This window comes from Clytia hemisphaerica, unplaced genomic scaffold (genome assembly GCF_902728285.1).
Source record: "Clytia hemisphaerica strain Z4C2 unplaced genomic scaffold, Clytia hemisphaerica genome assembly, whole genome shotgun sequence".
Lineage (NCBI taxonomy): Eukaryota > Metazoa > Cnidaria > Hydrozoa > Leptothecata > Clytiidae > Clytia > Clytia hemisphaerica.
The window spans coordinates 493,664-515,459 of NW_027104530.1; the positions used below are offsets into that span (position 1 = coordinate 493,664).

The following is a 21,796-nucleotide window of genomic DNA, read 5'->3' on the forward strand; positions in this document are numbered from 1 at the left end:
CCCTTGCCCGCCATTTGTTGACTTTCGTTTTTGCCTGACCACCACAACAAACTTTCAAGGAAAGCACATGGTCAGATGGTCAAGCACATTAAACCATGCTGACTGAAAAAGAAAAGGACATTGAAAGTTTAAAAGACTTGACAATCAGGTAAATGATTTTTCTTCTTATTATTTGATGCTCCTTTCCCTTTTTATTAAGATTTTTGTTATAACTTTTGATTCTAACATTTTTCCAGCATCCACACACGTTCCTCGTTCGATTGCGTTCGATGTTCGAGTGAGATCGTCTAGATTTTTCCCACTTTATTAGTCCTGGGGATCTCAACCAAACCCTATCAAACCAATTTTTTTAATCGTACCACTTAGGCAAATTAAGGCCTGTCCAGATTTTTTAAATTTACCTTAGTTTTCTCCAGTCAGGACCTCATCTCACTTTATCGATATTACGCAAACGGCAGTGTGCGCTGAATATTCTTGGTTTCGCTTTCGATTACAAGCAAAGATCTTAGCAACAGGGCGCGCGTACATAGTAACGGGGCTGGGTAGAAAAATCTAAACATAGAATTCAAAAAAAATACCGATCATCATATAGAGCACTAAAAAATACCCCCTTTCTATGTTTAGTTTGTTCTACCTTGGATTATAACTGAAAATATCTTCAAAAAAACCTTCGTCCGCTATCAGCCGCGCGGTAATCTTTGTCCGCTTCAATTCTTAGATAATGAATAAGAGAGGTGCGCTTAGCTAAGCTGTGCTCGCGGGCGATAAACTTATGTTTACTTATCTTGTATATTTTAGTGGTATTTATCCAATGAAAAGGATGTTGACAAAATATGCACGGCATTGATTATGACATCATTAAATATGTCAATGGCGATTCAACGCCCGTTAAAGAAAATAATTCGTAGATAGTTCTTTTTATCTTGAAATTTAGAAATACGAACAAAAAAAGATCAAATTTAATATTTGTTTCCTATCTAGATTATATTAGCGTTAGAATACGGTAAATTTTCACGAAAAATATTTCGCGATGGCGATACGCCCAATCGCGCCCACGGGCGAAAGTTCCAATTTTTAATTATCGGGAAATCGGGGAAACCGGTTCACCACGTGGATAAACAACGTACGGAATGAAACCTGACAGAAGGTTTTCAACCAGATTTAGTCAGATAAAGCTATAGTATAAGAGGTTCATTACTTGTGGATTTTAAACCTACATAAGCAAAAACGAAAGTTGTTGGGATGGAAAGAGTAAACGCAAGACAGAAGGTTTGGTTGTGTTGATCAGGTATGTTTTTATTCTATCCGAACTAATGTTAAAAAAGACCAAAGAGGTCCTGACTGGTTTTCTCTATCTATGTTTATACCATATAAGCCAAGCAAACTGGAGGGTTGGTGTAATTTAAGATGCACGATTTACGATGCACGATTCGCGATCCGTGCATAAAATATATTAATTCATGCGTAATTATGCTAATCATGATAAAATATTTAGGCAATTTACAAACTTTCCTTTCGCTGAAACTCAATTATTTTTAAAAACATCATTTATGTAAGATTATACAAATTATTCTCTTTTCAATTTAAATTCAGTTATAGATCAAAAGAAAGTGAAGGCCACGTGCATTCACCTTCTGTACTCTCTCTTTTTCATAACTTGAATCAATATAGGGGAATTGTTTACCGAAAGAAAATTCTCATAATAGAGCACCCGTTTTTTACTTCGTACATTACGGTGCACAAAACATATTGTTCGCCAATATATTCTTTTATTTGCTTTAAGAAAGAAATTCCTATATTCAAATATGATTGTTAAAACTGATGACTGAGGAGAGAAAAAATATTTCTTGTGCATTGTTTACTTTCACACTCTGTCTATTGTAAGATGTTCACAAGGTAGCTTCCATTATCAATATTATGCAAGTTAGTTTTTTTCATAATTTTACGGTCGGAATTATTCGTAGTTCCATTGCTTGCTCATTTCTTTTTTGTTGCATGAATTTACTGTGGTAAACAAAAGCGAGAAAAGATTATGCCATTGTTTTAGAATTATGTTATATAATTTAAGTTTTATGATAATTATTAGGAATAATCAGCATACTTTATGCATGGATCGCGCATCGTGAATCGTAAATCGTTAGATCGTGCATCTTAAATTACAAGTTATTCAAAAAACAAGTTTTGCTGATGTCAGCATTTTTTGGTTTTTGCCTAATATCTTTTTTTGGGTGAAAAAATTAATTATGGCACAGCCATTCCAGTGACCTACACTCTAATACACTTCTTTTGATGTATGAAGTGATATGATATGACAAGTGGAAACGGTGATAAAAAATTAAGGTAAATTTGGACATGCCTTAATTTGCCCGAGCATCAAACTCGATCAAACTTAATCAAAGGATAGGACATTTTAGAGGGAGCACACTGGCGACGGAGAGCGTTCAAATTTGACACAATTACACTTAACAACATACTCTATTCCAGACCCAATCAATCGAACTTGTCGAACCAATCAAACAATCGAACTAATCGAACTCCATCGAACGATTAAAGTTCGATTTAAAAAATTAGTCAAACCTAATCGAACACTCACAATTTTTGAAGCAATAGCAGTTCGATTAGTTCAGTCAGTAAAAATAAGTTCAATTAGTTTGATGATATTGAATCCTTATATCTTCCCTCACCTTGCGTGCAAAAACTTTGTCCTGGCACGCTATTGCCATTTCAACAGTTCCCGGACTTAACAGCTTAACGTTGATTGCCATTTCGCGTGCGGCCAAGTGGCGGAATACTACGCCCCAACAAACCGCCTCTGGCGTTAAAAAAAAAGATACAGGAAAAGTGTGTAATCCGTTATCGGAAGTAATTTCCCGATTTACTTTCCGAATTTGGCTTTGAAAAGAAGCTAATATACGGTGGCGGAGCAGCACAAACTTGTCAAACAAAATTGGTTTATCGAACTGATCGAACCAAAACCCATTGATCGAACTTAATCAGACACTCACAATCTTTTTAAAAATCTTAAAGTTTGATTAATTTTTTTTTTAATCGCACTTTAAAAATCGTTCAATGGAGTTCAATTAGTTCGATTGTTCAATTGGTTCGACAGGATTGATCGGGTCTGGTCTATTGCCTTCGATATATTCGATGATTATTCAATACTGTCAAAGTATGAGAGAGCCTGGACTAACAGTATAGCCCTAATTGTTCATATAAAAGTTACACGAAACGCATATTTGGACTCTATTCCCAATGCTCTGCACGCAAGCACTTAAACTAAAGTCCCGCAAGAGCGTGGTAAAAATCCGTTTTTTTTAAGTTAGCAAAAAAAAACGCCACATAAAGATCTTTCATATTCAGTACCGTCAACTGCTCTAACTTGGGGTTATCTGACAAAACATGGGATGGCAATTCGGCCACCATTACACCAAACCTCCAAAGTCATTTGATTTTAGTTAATGAACGGCATATTAAAAGATACATGATTTCTCTTTCGTATCGAGTAGGCTTTTAAATCGAAATATGAAAAAAATCTGTAGTGGAACACACGCCAATGTCTGGAACAAAGAAGACCAAATTAGTGGCAAAACGATGGAGCATTTGACGACTTGCGCAGAAAGTTACACACTCGTTATTTGTTAATCCCATTGGGCGATAGGTGGTTAGGCGGCGGGCGTTCTCTAATTCTCCAATCGGCGTCCGGTCATTTTGAATGAAAACAAAAAAGTTAAAAAGAACACGCTATCAGTGAAAGTATAAGTTATTGTGACATGTTATGACAGAAAGTATGATTGATAAACTTGGTGGAGTTATCAAAACAAATTTGTTGTCAAAGAGATTTAACAGTAAGTGAAAATACAGGCAAGATATCAACAGTCCCATGTTTCGACCAATCGTTAGAGCAGTAGAAGGTATGTGAATAGAGCAGTAAAAAATACGATTTTAAAATTTTTCCTTATTTTTGCAAAAGTTCCAGAATAAAGAAGGGATAATGATTATAATTGAATACTATCCACTATGTGACAGGTATTTTACTTCTAGTCTTTAGTTTGCACCCACCTTTTTAATTGGGGGATGCCAAAAATTTTAAGGGCCTTTGTAGCGGATACCATCAACTGCTCCAACTTGGGACGAGTGTACGCAACATGGGACTTGTTGATATCTAGCCTGTATTTTCACTTACTGTTAAATCTCTTTGACAACAAATTTGTTTTGATAACTGCACCAAGTTTATCAATCATACTTTCTGTCATAACATGTCACGATAACTTTCACTGATAGCCCGCCCTTTTTAACTTTTGTTTTCATTTAAAATGACCGGACGCCGAATGGAGAATTAGAGAATGCCCGTCGCCTAATCTCCTACCACCCGATGAGATTAACAAATAGCAAGTGTTTAACATGCCGCGCGAGTGACGTCACATTCGCGTGTGTTTTCCACTACGGAGTTTTTAAATATTTCCATTTAAAAGCCTACTCGGTGCGAAAGAGAAATTGTGTATTTTTTAATACGCGGCTCATTGAACTCAAATCAAATGACTTTGGAGGTTCAGTGAAATGGTGGTGGAATGGCCATCCCATGTTGCGTAAGATAGTCCCGAGTTGGAGCAGTTGACAGTACCAAGATTTGCCTAAAAAACAGGGGGGTGGGAATGTAGTGGGGATCAAATAAGAAGAGAGAGGGGTTGGAAATTTTGATCAACTTTATCATATAGAAATGGACACAGTCTGTTTTAAAGCAAAAATATGTACCATCAAAACACAAAAAGAGTGTATCATGTTATTAAAGCGCTAGTAATATTTTTATATTGTGAAATTGTTGACTCGTTACTGTACACATTTTGTACACTTTGGTAACACATAGAACAAGTTTCCTTCGAAACAGATTTTTTGCAAAAAATGGGGGATAAATTAAACCTAGGGGAGTTCATACCCCTCTGCAAACTATGTAGCCCGGGGTCCACTTAAAGCTTTTTGATAGGCTGGATGGCACAATTAAGTGGCCCGGTAGTATATGGTAATATGCTTTTGCTTAGGCGGACTGTAAAACAGTCTGCCAGATTTTAGTTGTTTTTGGAAGGTAAAAATAGTATGAAGCAATTTTTTTATTTGAGAATAAGGGATTGCAAATCTGTTATTGACGATTGTTTCTCATTTTTGATTATATCTTTCAACTCCAAGTAGCTTTTTTCTTATTTGGATTTTAAAACATTCTTTTTCAAAATGGCGACCTCGCCAAACGCTCCTAGTCTACTTCACTGGACTCAGCGTCATCAAAAATTATCAAAAAGCAAAGTTCAGCCAGAAGTAGACTCTAGTCTACAAACTATGTAGTACTTGTGATTGTTTTCAAACGAAAAAACAGAGTAGGTTGTACAGACAAACTTTGACCAAATACAAAACAAGGACCGTGTCTGTTACTTGACGATTTCGTAAATCGGGAAAATCATTCCAGGTATTTAGAAATTCTAGAAAACACAAGTTGATTCCAGTTCTCTGAATTCAGACTCTTTGACAACTATGATGTATCCTTTAAAAGGGCCAGATATGCTGATGAAGATCTAATAAAAATGTGAAATGTCACAAGCAAATCTTAGTACTGAAAAGAGAGATCTACCTCTTATTGCCTCCCTGACATATGTTTTAATCCCAAACTTTAACTTAATTTTATCACTATTTTATGCATAGTTTTACTTGTTAACATTTCAAATGCTACCATTTGTTCCACCAATCCTTTGTGGTGAAAGTAAAAAAAAATGTAGTGTTTCCGGAATGCGGATGAATGAAAAAAGCTCTCTCATTGAAGTAGAACTTTAAAGATAACTTTTATGTACCTTAAGGGGATTAATTTTCGCGGGATTATATTTCGCAAATTTCGCGAGTTTTTACGAAATTCGCGAAAATTAATCCTCGCGAAAATTTTAAAAACTTTTGAATTCGCAAAATTCGCAAAATATAATCCTCGCAAAAATTAAGTTTTTAGAGATACGTAATTTAAGGGGTGTTTTAGACATAATTTCCCTTTGTTTAAACAAAAAACAAGCCAATTTCTCGCAAAACTCACAAAATTTAATCTTGCAAAAATTTAGAATTCCCGTCTAAATTATTTTGCGAAAAAATTGTCTCATGAAAATAAGTTCCCACACAAATTAATCCCCTTAAGGTACAAACAGTATGAAGTAAACACCTACTTTTTTTATTTTTGCTTAACTTAGGAAATTTTTCAAAACATTGAAGAAATAATGAACAATTCTCTTTCTTTAGTATTGATAAAGAAGAAAAGATCGATATTTCTTCAAACCTGTTAACAGATCTTGATGGAATAGGTAAACAAAAGGGTTTTTGCATGTAATATATAACGTATTATTTTTATTTCAACCTATTATTCCTAGTCAATCTGGATGATAACAAAGCTGCCTGCAAGATTTCTATATTTATATTTTTCAATAATATTTTAGAGTCCTGTGAGAAGACTTTGAAATGGTTGAATGTATCACACAATAGAATTTGCAGTGTGAAACATTTAAAAGGTTGCACCAACCTCAATGGTAAAACACTTTCTCTTTCTTCTGTCTTTTTTTTCAACAATTTATAAATTCAAATTGTGATTGCTAGTATTAGTCAGCTGTTATTTGAGCGCAATTTTAGATATACTATAAGATTTTTTCAAGATTTCAAAGCAAAAATAATTATATATACTCACATTTTCCAAATTTTCTTTACTTTTAGTTTTGAATTTGAGCAACAATAAAATCACCAGTTTGAAGCACCTCAAAAAGTTACAAAGTATGCTTTACTCATTTTACTTGGAGTTTGGTTATTTTAGAATCAATCTTTTTATCTTCAATCAATAGACGGTATACAATTCCTAGTTGGTTGAAGGGCAATCTATTAATATATACTGTAGGATATACTGTTAAATTTCACAATGGTTTTGGACAAATTTTAAAGATATTTGATTGTTGTCACCTAACAAAATTCGTTATATAATTTAAAAGACGGTATACAATTTGTGTTTCTATTCACTTTTATGAAAGGTTTCAGTTTAACATAAGTGTTCCCGTTTCATATCAGACAGGTATCTTATTTTATGCCGATCTTTTCCTCTTTCTGACTAATCTTGCTCCACATCTGTGTCAATTCAATGTGAAAAAGTTTGTAAATTAAAATTGATGCGTAAGCAAATGGTATCACTTTTATTTTAAAACAAAACCTTAAAGTCATTGATACGCATGACATGCAACTCATATAATTCTTATAATATATAAGTATTCCATAATGCAGTCTCAAGGCTAGACTTGCATTCTGGCTCAAAAAAATTTCAAGACCGCCCTTATTATATACACCTATCGACCCTACAGCAGCGCGGTCAGCCTTTGAGGAGACTGGTAGAGAAATTAAGTCTTATTGCCGACGGTTTTCAAATTATAAAAAGAAAATTGAGGCGAGAAAGTGACGTCAATTGAGTAAAGTAATTCGAATGTTAAGAATTCATAAATGTAAATAAAATGAATGGAAATACATTAGAATAAATATAAATATTATAAGACTAAATCAGTTAAAAATTAATTGCGTTTCAACGCAGAAGAAATGTGAACTCAGTTAAAATATATGTCACATTCAATATATAGTTTTGACAGAAATTAAATTGGTTTTAGAGGTAGGCTGAAACAGCTTTTCACCAAGAAGAATTTTCGTAGAATTCAATACCCAACAGTCTATTATTAATAGGTAGTTGGGTAGGAACCTTATACTGTATATCGTTGGGTCAAGGGCTATTGTTTTCCATTTTTAGATTATTTAGAAAGCTTTTCAGGGCTCTTTTTTGAGATTATTGTCTTTTTGTATTTAGGTTTGAAAGCAATCATTTTGAATGGAAATGAGCTCTCCACTCTTGATGGTATCACTGGACTGAAAGAACTCAATACGCTCGGTAAGGTCTCAATAATATCGGTGAGAATTTTGATACTCTCTGTAAGCAAAACCCAATCTTAATGCAAGTTCAATACACTCCTCTTCAAATTAAAACCTTGTTTGCCACATTTTCATAGTGTTTTTGCTAACTATACTTCATCATCATGATACACAAATATCGTTTATATTAGAATATTATTTAGTTTTGGGTCTTGTAAATTTTTTGAAATTCAATTTCTTTTCTAGTGATATCGAACAACAAGTTCACTGAGTTAGATTTGAATGGATGGCCAAAGTTACAGAAATTCTCAGCTACCAATAATCACTTTGAAGCTTTTCCTAACTGTCAGGTAAAATATAACGTTTTTGCAGTTCTTATTTCTTTCTAAATAAAAGCACAAAGAAATACCTTTAAATGTCAATAAACAGAAATTTTATTATCGGTTAAGATGCCAAATGGGATTAGGTTTTTGCCATGTACTGATGTGAAACTGATTATATAATCTCAACGGTTAAAGTTATCGATTTACGGAATCGTGAAAATGAATTCTCTTCTATTGCTATTCAACTGGCATTATCAATTGTTTTATGGTATTAACACTTATTACGTGCTACCCAAATCTTTGAGAAATTGATTTTGAACACTAATTAACTCTTGCATTTGACAGGCTTTGAAATCGATCGGTGATATCAAATTAAATCACAACGCCATCTCAGAAATTCCGGAATGGATCAAAGGTTGTTCCAGGTATTTCAGTGTTAAAAATTCTACCGTCTCAGACAAAAAAACCTGGCTTTCTTAAGCACTGAAAATAACCGTCTCATACCACAGTAAGTAGTCAAGATAGGTCACCTCGCTAAGGTAAAACACTACAAAGACAGTGGTTTTCTGCTTATAGTTCAGTATCAAATTAATCCCCTAGACTGATGCTAAAAACCTTTGCACAATTATTTTCTATACCTTAATAGTCCGGGAGCTGGGGGAGGTCAACTATGACAGTCGTAGAGGCGCGTGCAAACATATATCATCATATAGCAGTATGTCTGAAGTTTCCTAATTTACTTGTTTGCTGTCCGAAATTTTCTTGTAGGTGTCTATTTTACGGACCGGAATGCAAAAATAGCAATATTTTTTTGACGTCATTTGTGTTTACTAAGTTATATCTAACTTTTAAACGGTTTATTGAATTCAAATGAAACAAATTTACAATATCCATCAAAGCGCCCGAAATTCTGCGAATGACAACATTTTTGACATTATTAGTATCATCCCTCCGTCAAATTTCATTGATCGTTTTTATACTAGATTGAAGATTTTGGACCTTGGCAATAACAAATTGGAAAATTTTGAGTAAGTTTCTTTACTACTACTCAATCATAATACTCTTCTAGTATAGTTAACAACAGTTTCGACTTTTTGGAACTACCCCTGTGGAGGTCCTATAAATTAACCTCTGTCCGTTCGTTCGTTCGTCCGTTCGTTCGTTCGTTAGTTACCAACTTTTCTCGAGATTGGCTCATTAGTTTTTTCTGATTTTTTGTACAAAGATTGTAACTATAAACCCTCAAATGTGACGGAGCCCGATTTTCGAAAAAAAAAATTTTTGGGGCAAATTTGTTAAACGGCTAAAAAACGGGTTTGTGAAAAATCGGATCATTAATTTTTTCTGATATTTTGCATGAAAGTAGGGTACCATCATAGGTAAAAGATGGCTCAAGCAGATTTTTGCAAAAAACTTTGTTGGCTCAAAAAACGCATGTTTATGTATAAGAATCACTATTATTAAGCATACGTCAATGTTCTTTGTCAAATTACTCAATTTTTTGGACCTACCCCGGTGGGGTGGAGGTCCTATAAATTAACCTTTGTCCGTTAGTTCGTCCGTTTGTTCGTTCGTTCGTTATTAGCTTTCCTCGTGATTGGCTCATTATTTTTTTCTGATTTTTTGCACAAAGATGTGTAACTATAAACCCTCGAATGTGACGGAGCCCGATTTTCGAAAAAAAAATTTTTGGGCAAATTTGGGCCAAAAAACGGCTAAAAAACGGGTTTTTTGGACTTTGTGAAAAATTGGATCATTAACTTTTTCTGATTTTTTGCATGAAAGTAGGGTACCATCATAGGTAAAGATGGCTCAAGCAGATTTTTTCAAAAAAATTTTGTTGGCTCAAAAAACGCATGTTTATCTATAAGAATCACTATTAATAAGCATACATCAATGTTATCAGCCAAATTGCTCAATTTTTTGATGATATAGATGTTTTTTTGCTCACGAAGCCTTGAATATGAAAGAATATTTCAAGACCATGAAATTTTGGTTTCTAAACGTTTTTTTATAAGAAACAAACGACTAATTTTAATAGATCGTCACTATTTGTGTTCTGAATGATTGTTTAATGGTCACGCTCACGTAGATATCAATTATAAATGTGTTAAATGCATAACCAGGTCGGTCCATAAAAGTATTACTTGTTTTCTATCGGATGCTCTTAGATCGGATGGCCAAAAGTTACCTTCATTTTTTTTTTTTTTTTTTTTATCCACGGATCGCTGATAGTCACCTTTCCGGGGGTTTTGTTGTTTGGAATTGCTTAGGTCAGGATTGCTAGTAACGGCTTGTCACTGTGCCGGGTGCATACTCGGCGCCTTGGGCCCCGCAGGGTTGCTAGTAACGGCTCGAATTTCAGTCAGGTTTAAAAAAGGGGTACTTTTACCCATATTATAATAATATTACCCCCGTCTTTTGCCAGTTCGGTATAATATGTTATGAATTGCGTGATTTTGCTGTGCGGCGATGGTGTAGAGAAAAGCACTCGGGATTCCATCAAAAATAAAGAATTTAAACAATAGACCTAGAGAATTCTAGCCAATCACTTCACGGGATCATATTGCTTTATTTTGAAATCCCGCATTTTGATTGGTTCACGGCAAAATTAGAGAATTCTAGTGATCTGATTTGTTAAAAAAAATCAAAACAAGATGTCTGCCGAAGTGGATAAGCCTTCACAGCTTCAAGCAGAATTTTTGACTGAAATTTCTTCATTTTCTATGAATTATACTACTAAATCAACGATATAAGAACATGAAAGGTATTAAAAATTGTGATAGAGTAGTTAATTTCTCTAATCCCAATTTACTGGGAGTTTTTTGTTCTTCTTGCTGTGGAATTTGAATGTTTGATGCAGAACTGATTTCTTGTACTTGTTTGGTTGGTCACTTTGATTTTACATCATGGACATGATTTTATTCAGAAGAAAACCTAACTGGATTTCGATTGAGCATACTTCATTACAGCTCCTGTAGAAATTTGAGACAGATTGCTCCATTTTTGAAGGAGTTATGATGCACCGCTGGAGACGGCCAATGTTCATGATTGTACCAGCTATTTTACTTTGATTTTACATTTCTGACACAGACTTATGTAGAAGAAACTTCTTTTGGAATTTGACTCAGCATACTTCAGTACAGCTCCTGTATAAATTTGAGAAACATTGATCAATTTTTCATGAAGTATTAGGCCAAACTGGACTTCAACAATCCTAACCGTGCTTTTGACGGCCGTCACCTTTATTTTACATCATGGATACAGATTTATTTAGAAGAAACCTTTATTAGAATTAGGTTCAGTATACTTCAATACAGTTCCTGTAGAAATTTGGAAAATATCGACTAAATTTTCATAAAGTTATGGCCTAAAAGAATGAATTGGTACCGTGGAGTATGGCTAGAGTTATGCTTGTTCCGGCGGACATTGTCATTTTGAATAATGTACAAGTAGGAAGAAACCTTTACTGAAACTTTATTAAGCTTACTTCAGTACAGCTTATGCAGAAATTTGGGAGAAATTGACTCATTTTTCATAAGGTTATGGCCCGTTGCAGGTATTAGCCGTTTACCATTTCCCTTGTTTTGTGCTTGACCGGTGCCCGCCCGACTACTGTGGTTTTTATAAAATGGAGTATAGACACATATTCATTCAGAAAAAACCTTTACTAAGACTTCAATCAAGCATACTTTAATGTAGCTTCTGCAGAAACTTTGTAAATATTGGTATATTTTTCATAAAGGCATTGCCAAAATGATAAATGGTCAAGTTGGTCGATTTTCTTGCTTAAGCCGGCTGTCTACTGCGCTGTCACTTTGACTATTTACTATAATATAATTAAAAACAATTGTGGGGAAAATTGTGCCAATAATATATCCTATATCGTATAATCACACATGAAATTAATCTAAAATATATATTTTTTATTTTTCAATTTCAGTAGGAATTGTTGGAAAGCCGACAACAATGAGCACTTTGGCATGTGTGATAACCCGTCTTGAGCGGCTAATTCAGGGAAACATCTCTGGGGACCGGTAGCCTACTCTATTGTGCTTTGTAATAAACTCTTAGAAAATGACATATTAAAATTTTGACTTGAAAGAGTGTCATCATGAAAACTTACCATGAATATTTTTAGATTGATTTTTAACCTAAAAAATCTCTTCTTTGGGATACTTTATTCTGTATGTTAGGGTATAACACTTTATAGAAACATGTTTCTTCTCATTTATTTAATGTTTTAGAAAATAGTACTCCTACAATACAATGACAAACTCTTTCTCTGATGTTTTTTACACCCCACCATATAGAATTCTCTCAAATATCTAAACCAGATTTGCCTCATATTTCACTTATATCAAAATAACTCTGTTGTGGAGCAATCTTTCAAAATTCAATTGCTGAGTTATTTCGTTTTATCCTTTCGATTTATTATTATAAGAAAACATAAACTGTTGTTGCAAGTTATTAGTATGTTTTTTATTTATGTCTCAAAGTGCTTTAAATGTTTTCAAAAAGTTTAATTTACTCCCAATTTACTCTACTATCACCGTATTCAGAATAGTAATACGCATGAATATAATACAAATAGCCGAGAAAAAAACCCGATACGTTGTTTTTTTATGTGACATGTGAACCACAAGTAGATATTTGGCAAGAAATACCCTGTCTTTGAGGCAATTTTTCACCACACTCAAAAATCCAGACATTTATATATTCTTTGACAGAGGATGTATATGTTTTGGTACGCTGGGATTTCGTTAATGTCATAGCGTACCTCGGCATTCACAGAGAAAAGCCTTCTCTTGCTACCATTTTGCCTCCTTTCGCGCCTCCAAAACGAAGGCGTTTTTACTTAAAATGAATCCACTCTGCCCGTGATTGCGCAACTTCTTTTTTCCCCCTTTTTACTTCTTTTCCCCCGTTGAGGGTGGCGAGCGTGCATTTTTTCCCTTTCATAAATTCGTCTTGCAGTTTCCCCAATGTAGGTTTCTCCACAATCCTATTGGGGGCATAGTACTTTATACACTACATTGTTTTCGTGTAAAGCCGACGTTTTATCTTTAATATTAAACATTGATGATAGCCTTGTACTTTTGTATGCAATTTGTGTTTTGACTTTTTAAAGTCTTATTTAAGGATTTTACCAGAGTCTCACCTCGTTTTCCTCTCACCTCTTTTTATTGCAATTTCCCTTTCCTTTTATTTTCTTTTAAGAATTTCAGAATAGCTTCTTCTTAAATTTTTGGGATGAGATGGAGTTTTTGCAAGCTCTCATTTGACTTGGTTGGTCGTTAATCAGTAATAAAACAATTTTGTTACTTTTTCTATAGAAGGTGTCATTTTTATTACTTCAAATGACCAATTATCAAAGTGTATCTTATAAAAACTCTATCTCATCTGAAATTGTTACCATTTTTTCTTTTCCAATTCAAAATTTAATAGTAAAATGTCAAAGAGAATATGTGATGAGAATAGAAGATTTCTTCATCTGTTATAGCATCTGCTACCGCGTGTTTCTTTCGAAAAAACGGCAGTCCTGTGATTTATGGTTGGTGTATAGTTTAGATCTGTCGAAAAATGGATAAAACGATAGATATTTGCAAATCATACGTTATTAATCATTCTTAATATAGTCTAGAAAAATGTCATGCGACGCAATCTTAAGCACGTCAAACTATGGTTTTAATGTGGCAGCTACCATCCTATTTGGTTTGTCAGCAATTATTACAACCTTGGGAAACACTTTCTCTTTGATGGTTCTTTGGCAGCCGTCACAACGATCAAAATCAAACAAAATTCTAACATCGTTAGTAAGTACTGATTGTTTGGTTGGTTTGTTATCAAATCCCATGGCCATATTGATGATGTGGACTGGTCTGGAAATTACACCCTCAATTTGTAGAACAAACACTATTGCACTTTTCTTTGTTACCTGGTTTAGTTCTTCATCAGGCTTTACAATACCTTTTATTACCTACGATCGCTATATAAGCATCACAAAACCTTTCAAATACCATGACATTATCACTGATCTTAAAATCAATCTAGTTCTTGTGACGATTTGGGTTGGTAACTCAGTAACGGCACTTTTAAATGCATTCAACAAAACATTTTTACTGTATTTTATTAACATTGGTTCTGTCATCGCATCTACCATCTTAATCACTGGATATTATCAGATCTGGAAAGCCGTCAAGCAACGGCAAACAAACATCCTATCGCTTAGTAGGAACGACCAAGAACATCTACGGACCCATATCCGACTCTCTAAGAAAATCTTATTACTTATGATCGCGTATTTTGGTGCTGCCCTCCCAGTAGTTGTTTATGCAATCGTTGTGTTGTTTTTTGATCATTTTACACGCCCTTATCAACCGTACTTGTACGTTGTTGGGATTTTCGTTTTTCTTTTTAACTCTTGTGTGAACCCTTGCATTTACATTTGGAAAGATCTTGAATTCAAACGAGCGTATAAAAGATTTCTTCGTAGGAACACAATCTTTGCTTGGCTTTTCAACGGTGATACGGTCAATCCAATAGCAGTAATTTCTTGATAAATCAACTTTACTCAAATGATTTGACATGATTCAAACTGCATTCTTCCCTACAGTATTCACGTGGAAAGCCTACTAAGGGATGACTTTCGCATTTCCTTAGATGGATTTCACGGGCTCTATGGTCCTTATATTTAAGCGTATATTTAAACTGTGAATTTCATTTTATCTAACGAAAACATAGAAAGACACTAGGTTATGGTATACTTGTAAACTATGCTAGCTCTGATCATGATTATTTATGTAATTCGAGGAAAAAAGCAAGTTTCTGCCATTTTTGGGAATTCTTGTTAGATCATCACCCGCATATTGCTCAGTAGACGATGGAAACTCTTGTAATAACGATTCTTACTGAGCTAACCTTTAAAGGAATTTACACTAAAACTCGGTATATAAAATCATACAGCTAGTGACTGTAAACAGTAAATACTATTTCCACACTTTTGAAACTAAAGAAAAATAGTTCAGGAACTGCAAGTTCGGGCGAGAATTGCTATTTTAGTTTAGATAGAGGTTTCCGTCCTAGACTACTCTCGGGTACCTAATAGCCGGGGGGTTTGGAATAAGCAGGGGGGTTGGAAAAAATCTCAAAATTTAATTAGCGAGGGGGGGTTGGAATAAAAATGTCCTGGTTGGAAAATGTTCGAAAAGGAGGCTGATACAGCAGAATTAGGGCAAAAGAGGGAACTTTCAAAAAAAAAATTCCCAAAAATCAATAAGCGGGGGGGGGGGTTGGAATAAGAATGTCCTGGGTGGAAAATTTTCCAAAAATTAATTAGCGGACCCCCCCCCCCGGCTATTAGGTACCCGAGAGTAAGAATATCTTTTCCTAACTAAGATCTCCACAAGCACAAGTAAGTCCAATTCATCTGCCTACATATTTTGCACATAGATGCACATTAGTACTGCCGAAAAGCAGTCGAAAACCGTTTACCGAAAAAAAATTTTTTACCGGTCTATAGAACCGGAAATGTGCCGGAAATCGTCGTTTTTCATATTTCCATCTCATTTTTTCAACATATGTAATCGTTCTTTACAGAAAAAGGTTCGTTATCATGATGCCCAAAACTTAGCATTGTTTGTTATCCAAAAAAAAATCATCCTTTGAATCCGGAACTGAACACGCCGAAAACCGGCGTGAACAGCTTGAAAATCGCCTGAACAGCTGAAAACCGGCGTAAAAGAGGTTTCCCTCGTTTTTCAAGTTACACTCGACAGATTTTCATGGTTTATTGCACAATGATGTAAAATAGCAATGCCCAAAATGTGACGGGCCCAATTTTCGAAAAAGAAATTTTTCTGGCCGGTAGAACCGAAAATGTCCCAAAAAGCGGTTTTTTGAGATTTTCTCGAGATTTTATCATTAGATTTTTGTGATTTTTTGTTCACAGATGCACATTAGTACTGCCAAAAAGGTGCCGAAAACCGTTTACCGAAAATTAAAATTTTCCGGTCTATAGAACCGGAGATGGTCCGGAAATCGTCGTTTTTTCATATTTCCGACACATTTTTTCAACTTAATTTTTAACAGGATTTCGGGATTTTGCTAAAGATTTAAGCATGTAGTTTATTTATGAATTATAACCCTAATTAACATAAAAATGAAATCAATTTTGTTCTTACTTCAGTTTTAATTTATTTCTGAATGATTAAACAGTGTCAGTATTTTTTTGCTCTTTTAATAAACACTGTTTGTCTCTTTCAAGATTTAATCACTTTATGCTCTGTGGATTTATACCTTTCATGTTTTAAAGAATTTATTGCTGCCTTAAATTTTCATTATTTCATCATAATGTTCATACTTAGATGCAGATGTATTACCAGGTAGGTCCATAAAAGTATCGCTTGTTTGTGTTGAAAGTAGTTTTGTCTTCTTTCTCCTTGTCTTCCTGTTTTGTGGCGTTAATATTTATCGATATGTTATTTCTTTTCTTTTCTAGGTCAATTGTTTCTCTGAAGGATTTACCGAATCTAGAAAACTTGAATTTGAAAGGAAACCCACTGTGTGATGATCCAGACTACATTATCAAAGTATGTGGACTGCTCGCAGGTTTTGAAAAGTCGTATATTTTACGATCGATCCCATAAAAACATTGAATTTTTTTTAATCAGATAAAATGTTCAGGTTATTCAATCTAGCGTTTTCGCGATTTTTTTCAATTCTTTTTTTTTAAACATATCAAAATTAATTAATCTTGGTAAATCTCTTTAAATGCTGCTGGTTGTAGGTCTTGTTCAGGTCCTTTGAAATTGTTTTCACATAATGCACGCGGGCGTTCGCTTTCTTTTCAAAGAAGAGTTTAAAAAAATGTTTTGGTAAGAAATGTGTCCTTCTTAGGGACTACCTTAAGGGAACTAATTTTTGCGGGAATTAGGTTTTGCGGATTTGTCCTTTTTTGGAGAAGTTTCTATTCATTTTCGAAGGGATTCTTATAATTTTTCGATAAAATTGGCAAAAATTGTATTTCGCGGTTCAAAATTTTAGTTCCCATGAAAATTAGTTCCCTTAAGGTATGGTTTTATTTCCAATTTTCGTTTAACTTTCCAGGTGAAAGAGGCTTTCCCCAAATTGAAGACATTTGATTTCAAAAAGCTTTCCGGTAAAATTATATTTTCTTGTCTTTAACACAAATAAAGTATAAAAGATTTGCACCCTGTTGTACCTTGTAAAGGAAGATATTTTGGCAGAAAGAAAATTAGGTGGATTTCGGTATTTAGTGACCGCTAAATCTTTTTCCCGCCAGATTTAATTTTTGGCCAAGAATATCATTCAACCACCAAAATAAATTTCGCGCCAAAGTTATTTTTTCTTGCCGTCCATCAAATTAAATTCCTTTCAAAAAAACGATTCGATCATCCATCAAAATAAATTCCCGCTAATTTTTTTCCTTTATTCATATATTAAATGTTTTCTAACGGATATCGACCTTAACCATCAGTTATAGTAGTTGATTCTAATGGTCGTTCTTCTCCTCTGGATTTTATTCTCCTAAGCTCTCATGGAACTTTTATAATGACGGAAGTACAATTAGTGCAAACTGTTTCTTGAAACCGTTTAACTGCTCCAAATCAATATCGTCAGGGTTATTCCAATTCCATCTTTCCTCACCACATTGCTAAATGATAAAGTATGTTTTTTTTAATAAGCAAGTGCCTACCCCTATCTCAGGCTCGCATTAGCATAGCATTCTACTGTTCTTAAACAATATATCCATTGTTTAGGTACCAAAACTGAGCCTGTATAATGCTTATAAACGTTATGCTTATAGAAAAAATTGTATTTTGACGTACTAATTAATTTTATGTTACATCTATTCGGATCTTCTTTTTTAGAACTTTACTTCAAAGCGATAACAGAGAGATCCAAACGCGAAAAGAAAACACAAGGATCGTCAAACGAGAAAAGCGAAGTCAAGGATCGAGGCTTCAAAAAGTCCGTTGTAACCTCAACAAAATCTGCGTCGCCGCAAGAAAATGAAAGCGACGAGGGCGTGAAATCGGAAGACGACAAAAGCGAAGTCAAGGATCGAGGCTTCAAAAAGTCAGTTGTAACATCAACTAAATCTTCGTCGCCGCAAGAAAATGAAAGCGACGAGGGCGTGAAATCGGAAGACGACAAAAGCGAGGGCGGCAAGAAGAAATATTCTAAGAAGCGTAAACTTGATGAGGATAACATTGGAAATGAGAACAGTTTGAAGAATGGGACTGATTCTCATGTTGAGGATGGCTCTCCCACGAAGAAAAAGCCTAAAAAGAAAAAGCACAAAAATGATATGAGTAGTTTGACTGAAACATCCAAGGGTGAAATCCTTGGCGAGAAGAATGCTTTAAATGAGACAGATTTCCAAGCTGAAGAAATAATATCAAAGAAGAGAAATAAAGAGACATTTGAAAGTGAGAGAGAAAAGGCTGATTCGAAAAATACAGATGAAATTTCTTCAACCAAAAAATCGAAAAAGAAAAAGAAAAAGTCTAAAGACGGCGAAGATGATTCATCAACAAAAAAGGTCGGACAAAAACAGACGGGGGTCGTGTCAGTTATAAAAGTGAAAAAGAAAAGTAAAAAGACAAAAGACGGAGGGAAAAATAAAGACGTATTAAGCGCTGTCGTTGAAAATGAAGGACTGACTTTTGGGACTGGGACAGAGAGTTGCTGGTAATATTTTTTAAATCTTTTTTTATCGTTTCTTTTAAACACTTTTTATATTATTTAGAGAGTACTTACTGTCTAACCAAAAGTCGAACATGCTTTTAAATTTTGATTCTACCCCCTACCATGATTTTACCGATGAAAAAGCAAAACAAAAAATTCTCTTACCTCCCCACTTTCTGAAATTTTTTAAACATCGCTACCCCCGCTTGCGAACTATGTAAATTTACTGAACTCGCTCACATCATAATTTGAAAATTTCTTAAAATAATAGCGGAAAAAGAGCATTCATAATTTTCAATGAAACAAGGCGTCTTTTTGTATCTATATGAATTTAACCCCAAAGCAGCCCCAAAATCAAGTTTTACAATGTTAAAAGATTTTCTTGGTGATTTTTTCGTCGTCATCTAAAGAGTTTATATTCATTTGCCCATTGTTTTGCTTGATTCATCCACCCAGTATTTGGTAAGTTGGGTTTGGCCTCGTTTTCAATTACTTCTTTTGCGTTGGTTTTTATGCCTTCGTTCGTTTCTTTACTGGCTGAAAAGTTGTTTTAGATGTCTGTGTTTTAGCTTTTAGTGCAGTTTTGAATATTTTGCATATTATGCATATTGAATTTTGTCAACAAACGTTGTATATTTATAAAAACTTCATCGTCCGTCTTGAAAACAAACTCATAAATGTCCAATATAAGGCTGCCATAACTTTCTCTGATCGTTTATGGAAATCTTCAGGAACATCTAAAATCAACATATCACCGTGATTCTTAGATTCCTCAACAAGCTTTTGCTGGACTTCCGCAGAATCAACAGCTCCTACATTGAATATTACTTGCCAATTTTCCACACTTTCATTCCAAAATGTTTGGTTGCCCCACGCTTTGCGGATCCACTGGCGGCGCTCGAAATTCTTATCAAACGATATGTTACGAGAACGATCACTTTGTAGTGTTTTAAGAATCTTTTAAAGTTACTGCATCGACCATGACATTAGTGCTAAACTTCTTTCTATCCTTGCCATCAGTAGATTTGACAAGTGCTTTGACCTTTTTTTATGGAACTGTCGATAATTTTCTCACTGTATTGTACTATATGTTCAATACCTACATACATGTGTATTTGAGAAAAAGGGAAATTCCCACTAAATCTTAAAGCCACAATCGATTTGGAAGCGCTCTAAATTAGGTTGGAAGGGTAGAGTTTCACCTCTGAGTTTTAACATGAGACTTAGGACCTTAAGATCTGAGGATCCAAAAGTTCAAAGATGGTCCAATAAGGCTCATAATATAGTCTGGAAGTCTATAATCCCGAGCCAAATTGAAATATCCGATTAAATTTAAGAGATAGCCCAAAATCAACTTTCTCGCCCGAACTCCAAATTTCGAAAAACGAGGAAATAAGCTCAATTCTCAATAGATTTCGTCCATGATTGTACATTGAATCCAGTCATACGGATATCGAAATCTTTTATTGTTTTTTTGTAGATTCCTTGTAGAGTTTTCCGTTGTAGTATGAAGCTTTCCAGTTGTACGGTCTTCGAATTCGATCATAATGTTTCTTATATCGTGAAATTATTTTAGGACGGGATTTTCAGTTGTACTGTGAATGCTTCTATTACCCATGGTCTTCTCTGTAGCGGTTAAAAGTGGTGTATTTGTAGTATGAGTGCGTAAATTTTTTATTATTGGTCTCAGCTCCACTCTCTCATCGTCTATAATTGTAAGAACTCATTTGATATTTTGTTATTTAATACTTTGTTATCTTCTTCTTACTAGGTTTTGTTTGAGTTAGCTTTTAAAATGAGGTTATCAGAAAAAACTGTGTAAACCGTTTAAACGGGGAGATAAGATTTGAAATCCCAGCAAATACCTTTAAGGTTATTGATTTTGACGAATTTGTTGTATTTTGCCAAACAAATTTAAATCAACTAGGCTTAGTAGCTCTAGCCGTGGACTACCAATTTTTTTATGGATCAAAGTCTTAAGTATTTAAAGTCTGTAATCGACCACCCTCAGCCGGCTTGGTCCCAGTTTCTTATAAAAAACGGTACATTGCCTGATGATACTACATGATTTTCCTATTAACAGATTCATGTAGAAAAGTCACGAATAAACGTCGAGTAAAGCTCTGATTGGCTGAGACATGCAAAGATTACCTCATAATTTGGAAATTTCGATAAAAATATGTTTATGTAAGCATTCTTTTAGCCAATCAGAGCTTTACTAAACGTTTTTTTTTGTTACTTTTTCACATGAAAATTTGTATATTGACTAATAAGCCAAGCAACTTCCAGTGTAACCAATCACTCCTGGGGAGCAGTAACATTTTTGAAAGAGACTTGCTTACAAATCTACACTGCTGTTGAAAACTTCTGACTTATGCTCCTCGAAATCAAGCAATTAACTAATTTGAACATAACCACAAGTTTTCATCCTGTAAGAAAAGTAATTAGTCATATGACACACTTTTCTAATTTAAACAAATTGATTACAGAACAAGAAATCCGTTTCCCTTCTTGAACTGACTGAACGTATGAAAGTCACCAGCACCGTAACAGAAAAAAGCACATCTTGTTGTTCCGAAAAATACACTCTTTTGCTTCTTCTTGTCATATGCAATATAAATTTAACGACATTCTAACGATATCTGCAGCAGACTAGCTGAAGGTGCTTCTGTCATTCCTAAACGGATTTGGAAAAGAGGCGTGGAGTTTGATAATCCCACTTTTCCTTTGTGTTTATTATTCTACTACTTCAAACACTCTCCTTTCTATATTTTCCTTTGCTTCTTTTGAATTTCATTTTGATTACGCTTTTGAGATATTGGTCGGTTTTTGAGAATACTATATCG

General features: G+C 34.4%; 2 protein-coding genes across 2 annotated transcripts; both read left to right on the forward strand.

The window, feature by feature from the left end:
• LOC136822358 (leucine-rich repeat-containing protein 49-like) lies at positions 1 to 19,161 on the forward strand. The gene is made up of 11 exons (XM_067078595.1): positions 1 to 148; positions 6,265 to 6,326; positions 6,459 to 6,548; positions 6,730 to 6,786; positions 7,853 to 7,933; positions 8,161 to 8,264; positions 8,583 to 8,662; positions 9,221 to 9,265; positions 16,738 to 16,828; positions 17,346 to 17,397; positions 18,131 to 19,161. Exons 1-11 carry the CDS (start codon positions 96 to 98, stop codon positions 18,955 to 18,957), a joined length of 1,542 nt encoding a protein of 513 aa, XP_066934696.1. The 5' UTR covers positions 1 to 95; the 3' UTR covers positions 18,958 to 19,161.
• On the forward strand, positions 13,718 to 15,203 carry LOC136822362 (adenosine receptor A2b-like). The gene has a single exon (XM_067078599.1). The coding sequence runs from the start codon at positions 13,886 to 13,888 to the stop codon at positions 14,795 to 14,797; it is 912 nt and encodes a 303-aa protein (XP_066934700.1). The 5' UTR covers positions 13,718 to 13,885; the 3' UTR covers positions 14,798 to 15,203.
• Positions 19,162 to 21,796: the final 2,635 nt, after the last annotated feature.

What these genes read in the sequence shown, in the direction of transcription:
- LOC136822358 (XM_067078595.1), top strand. Translation starts at nt 96, where the DNA reads ATGCTGACTGAAAAAGAAAAGGACATTGAAAGTTTAAAAGACTTGACA. An exon ending in GAAAGAACTCAATACGCTCG is followed by an intron (nt 7,934 to 8,160) that starts GTAAGGTCTCAA and finishes TTTCTTTTCTAG; the next exon opens with TGATATCGAACAACAAGTTC. An exon ending in TGATTTCAAAAAGCTTTCCG is followed by an intron (nt 17,398 to 18,130) that starts GTAAAATTATAT and finishes CTTCTTTTTTAG; the next exon opens with AACTTTACTTCAAAGCGATA.
- LOC136822362 (XM_067078599.1), top strand. Translation starts at nt 13,886, where the DNA reads ATGTCATGCGACGCAATCTTAAGCACGTCAAACTATGGTTTTAATGTG.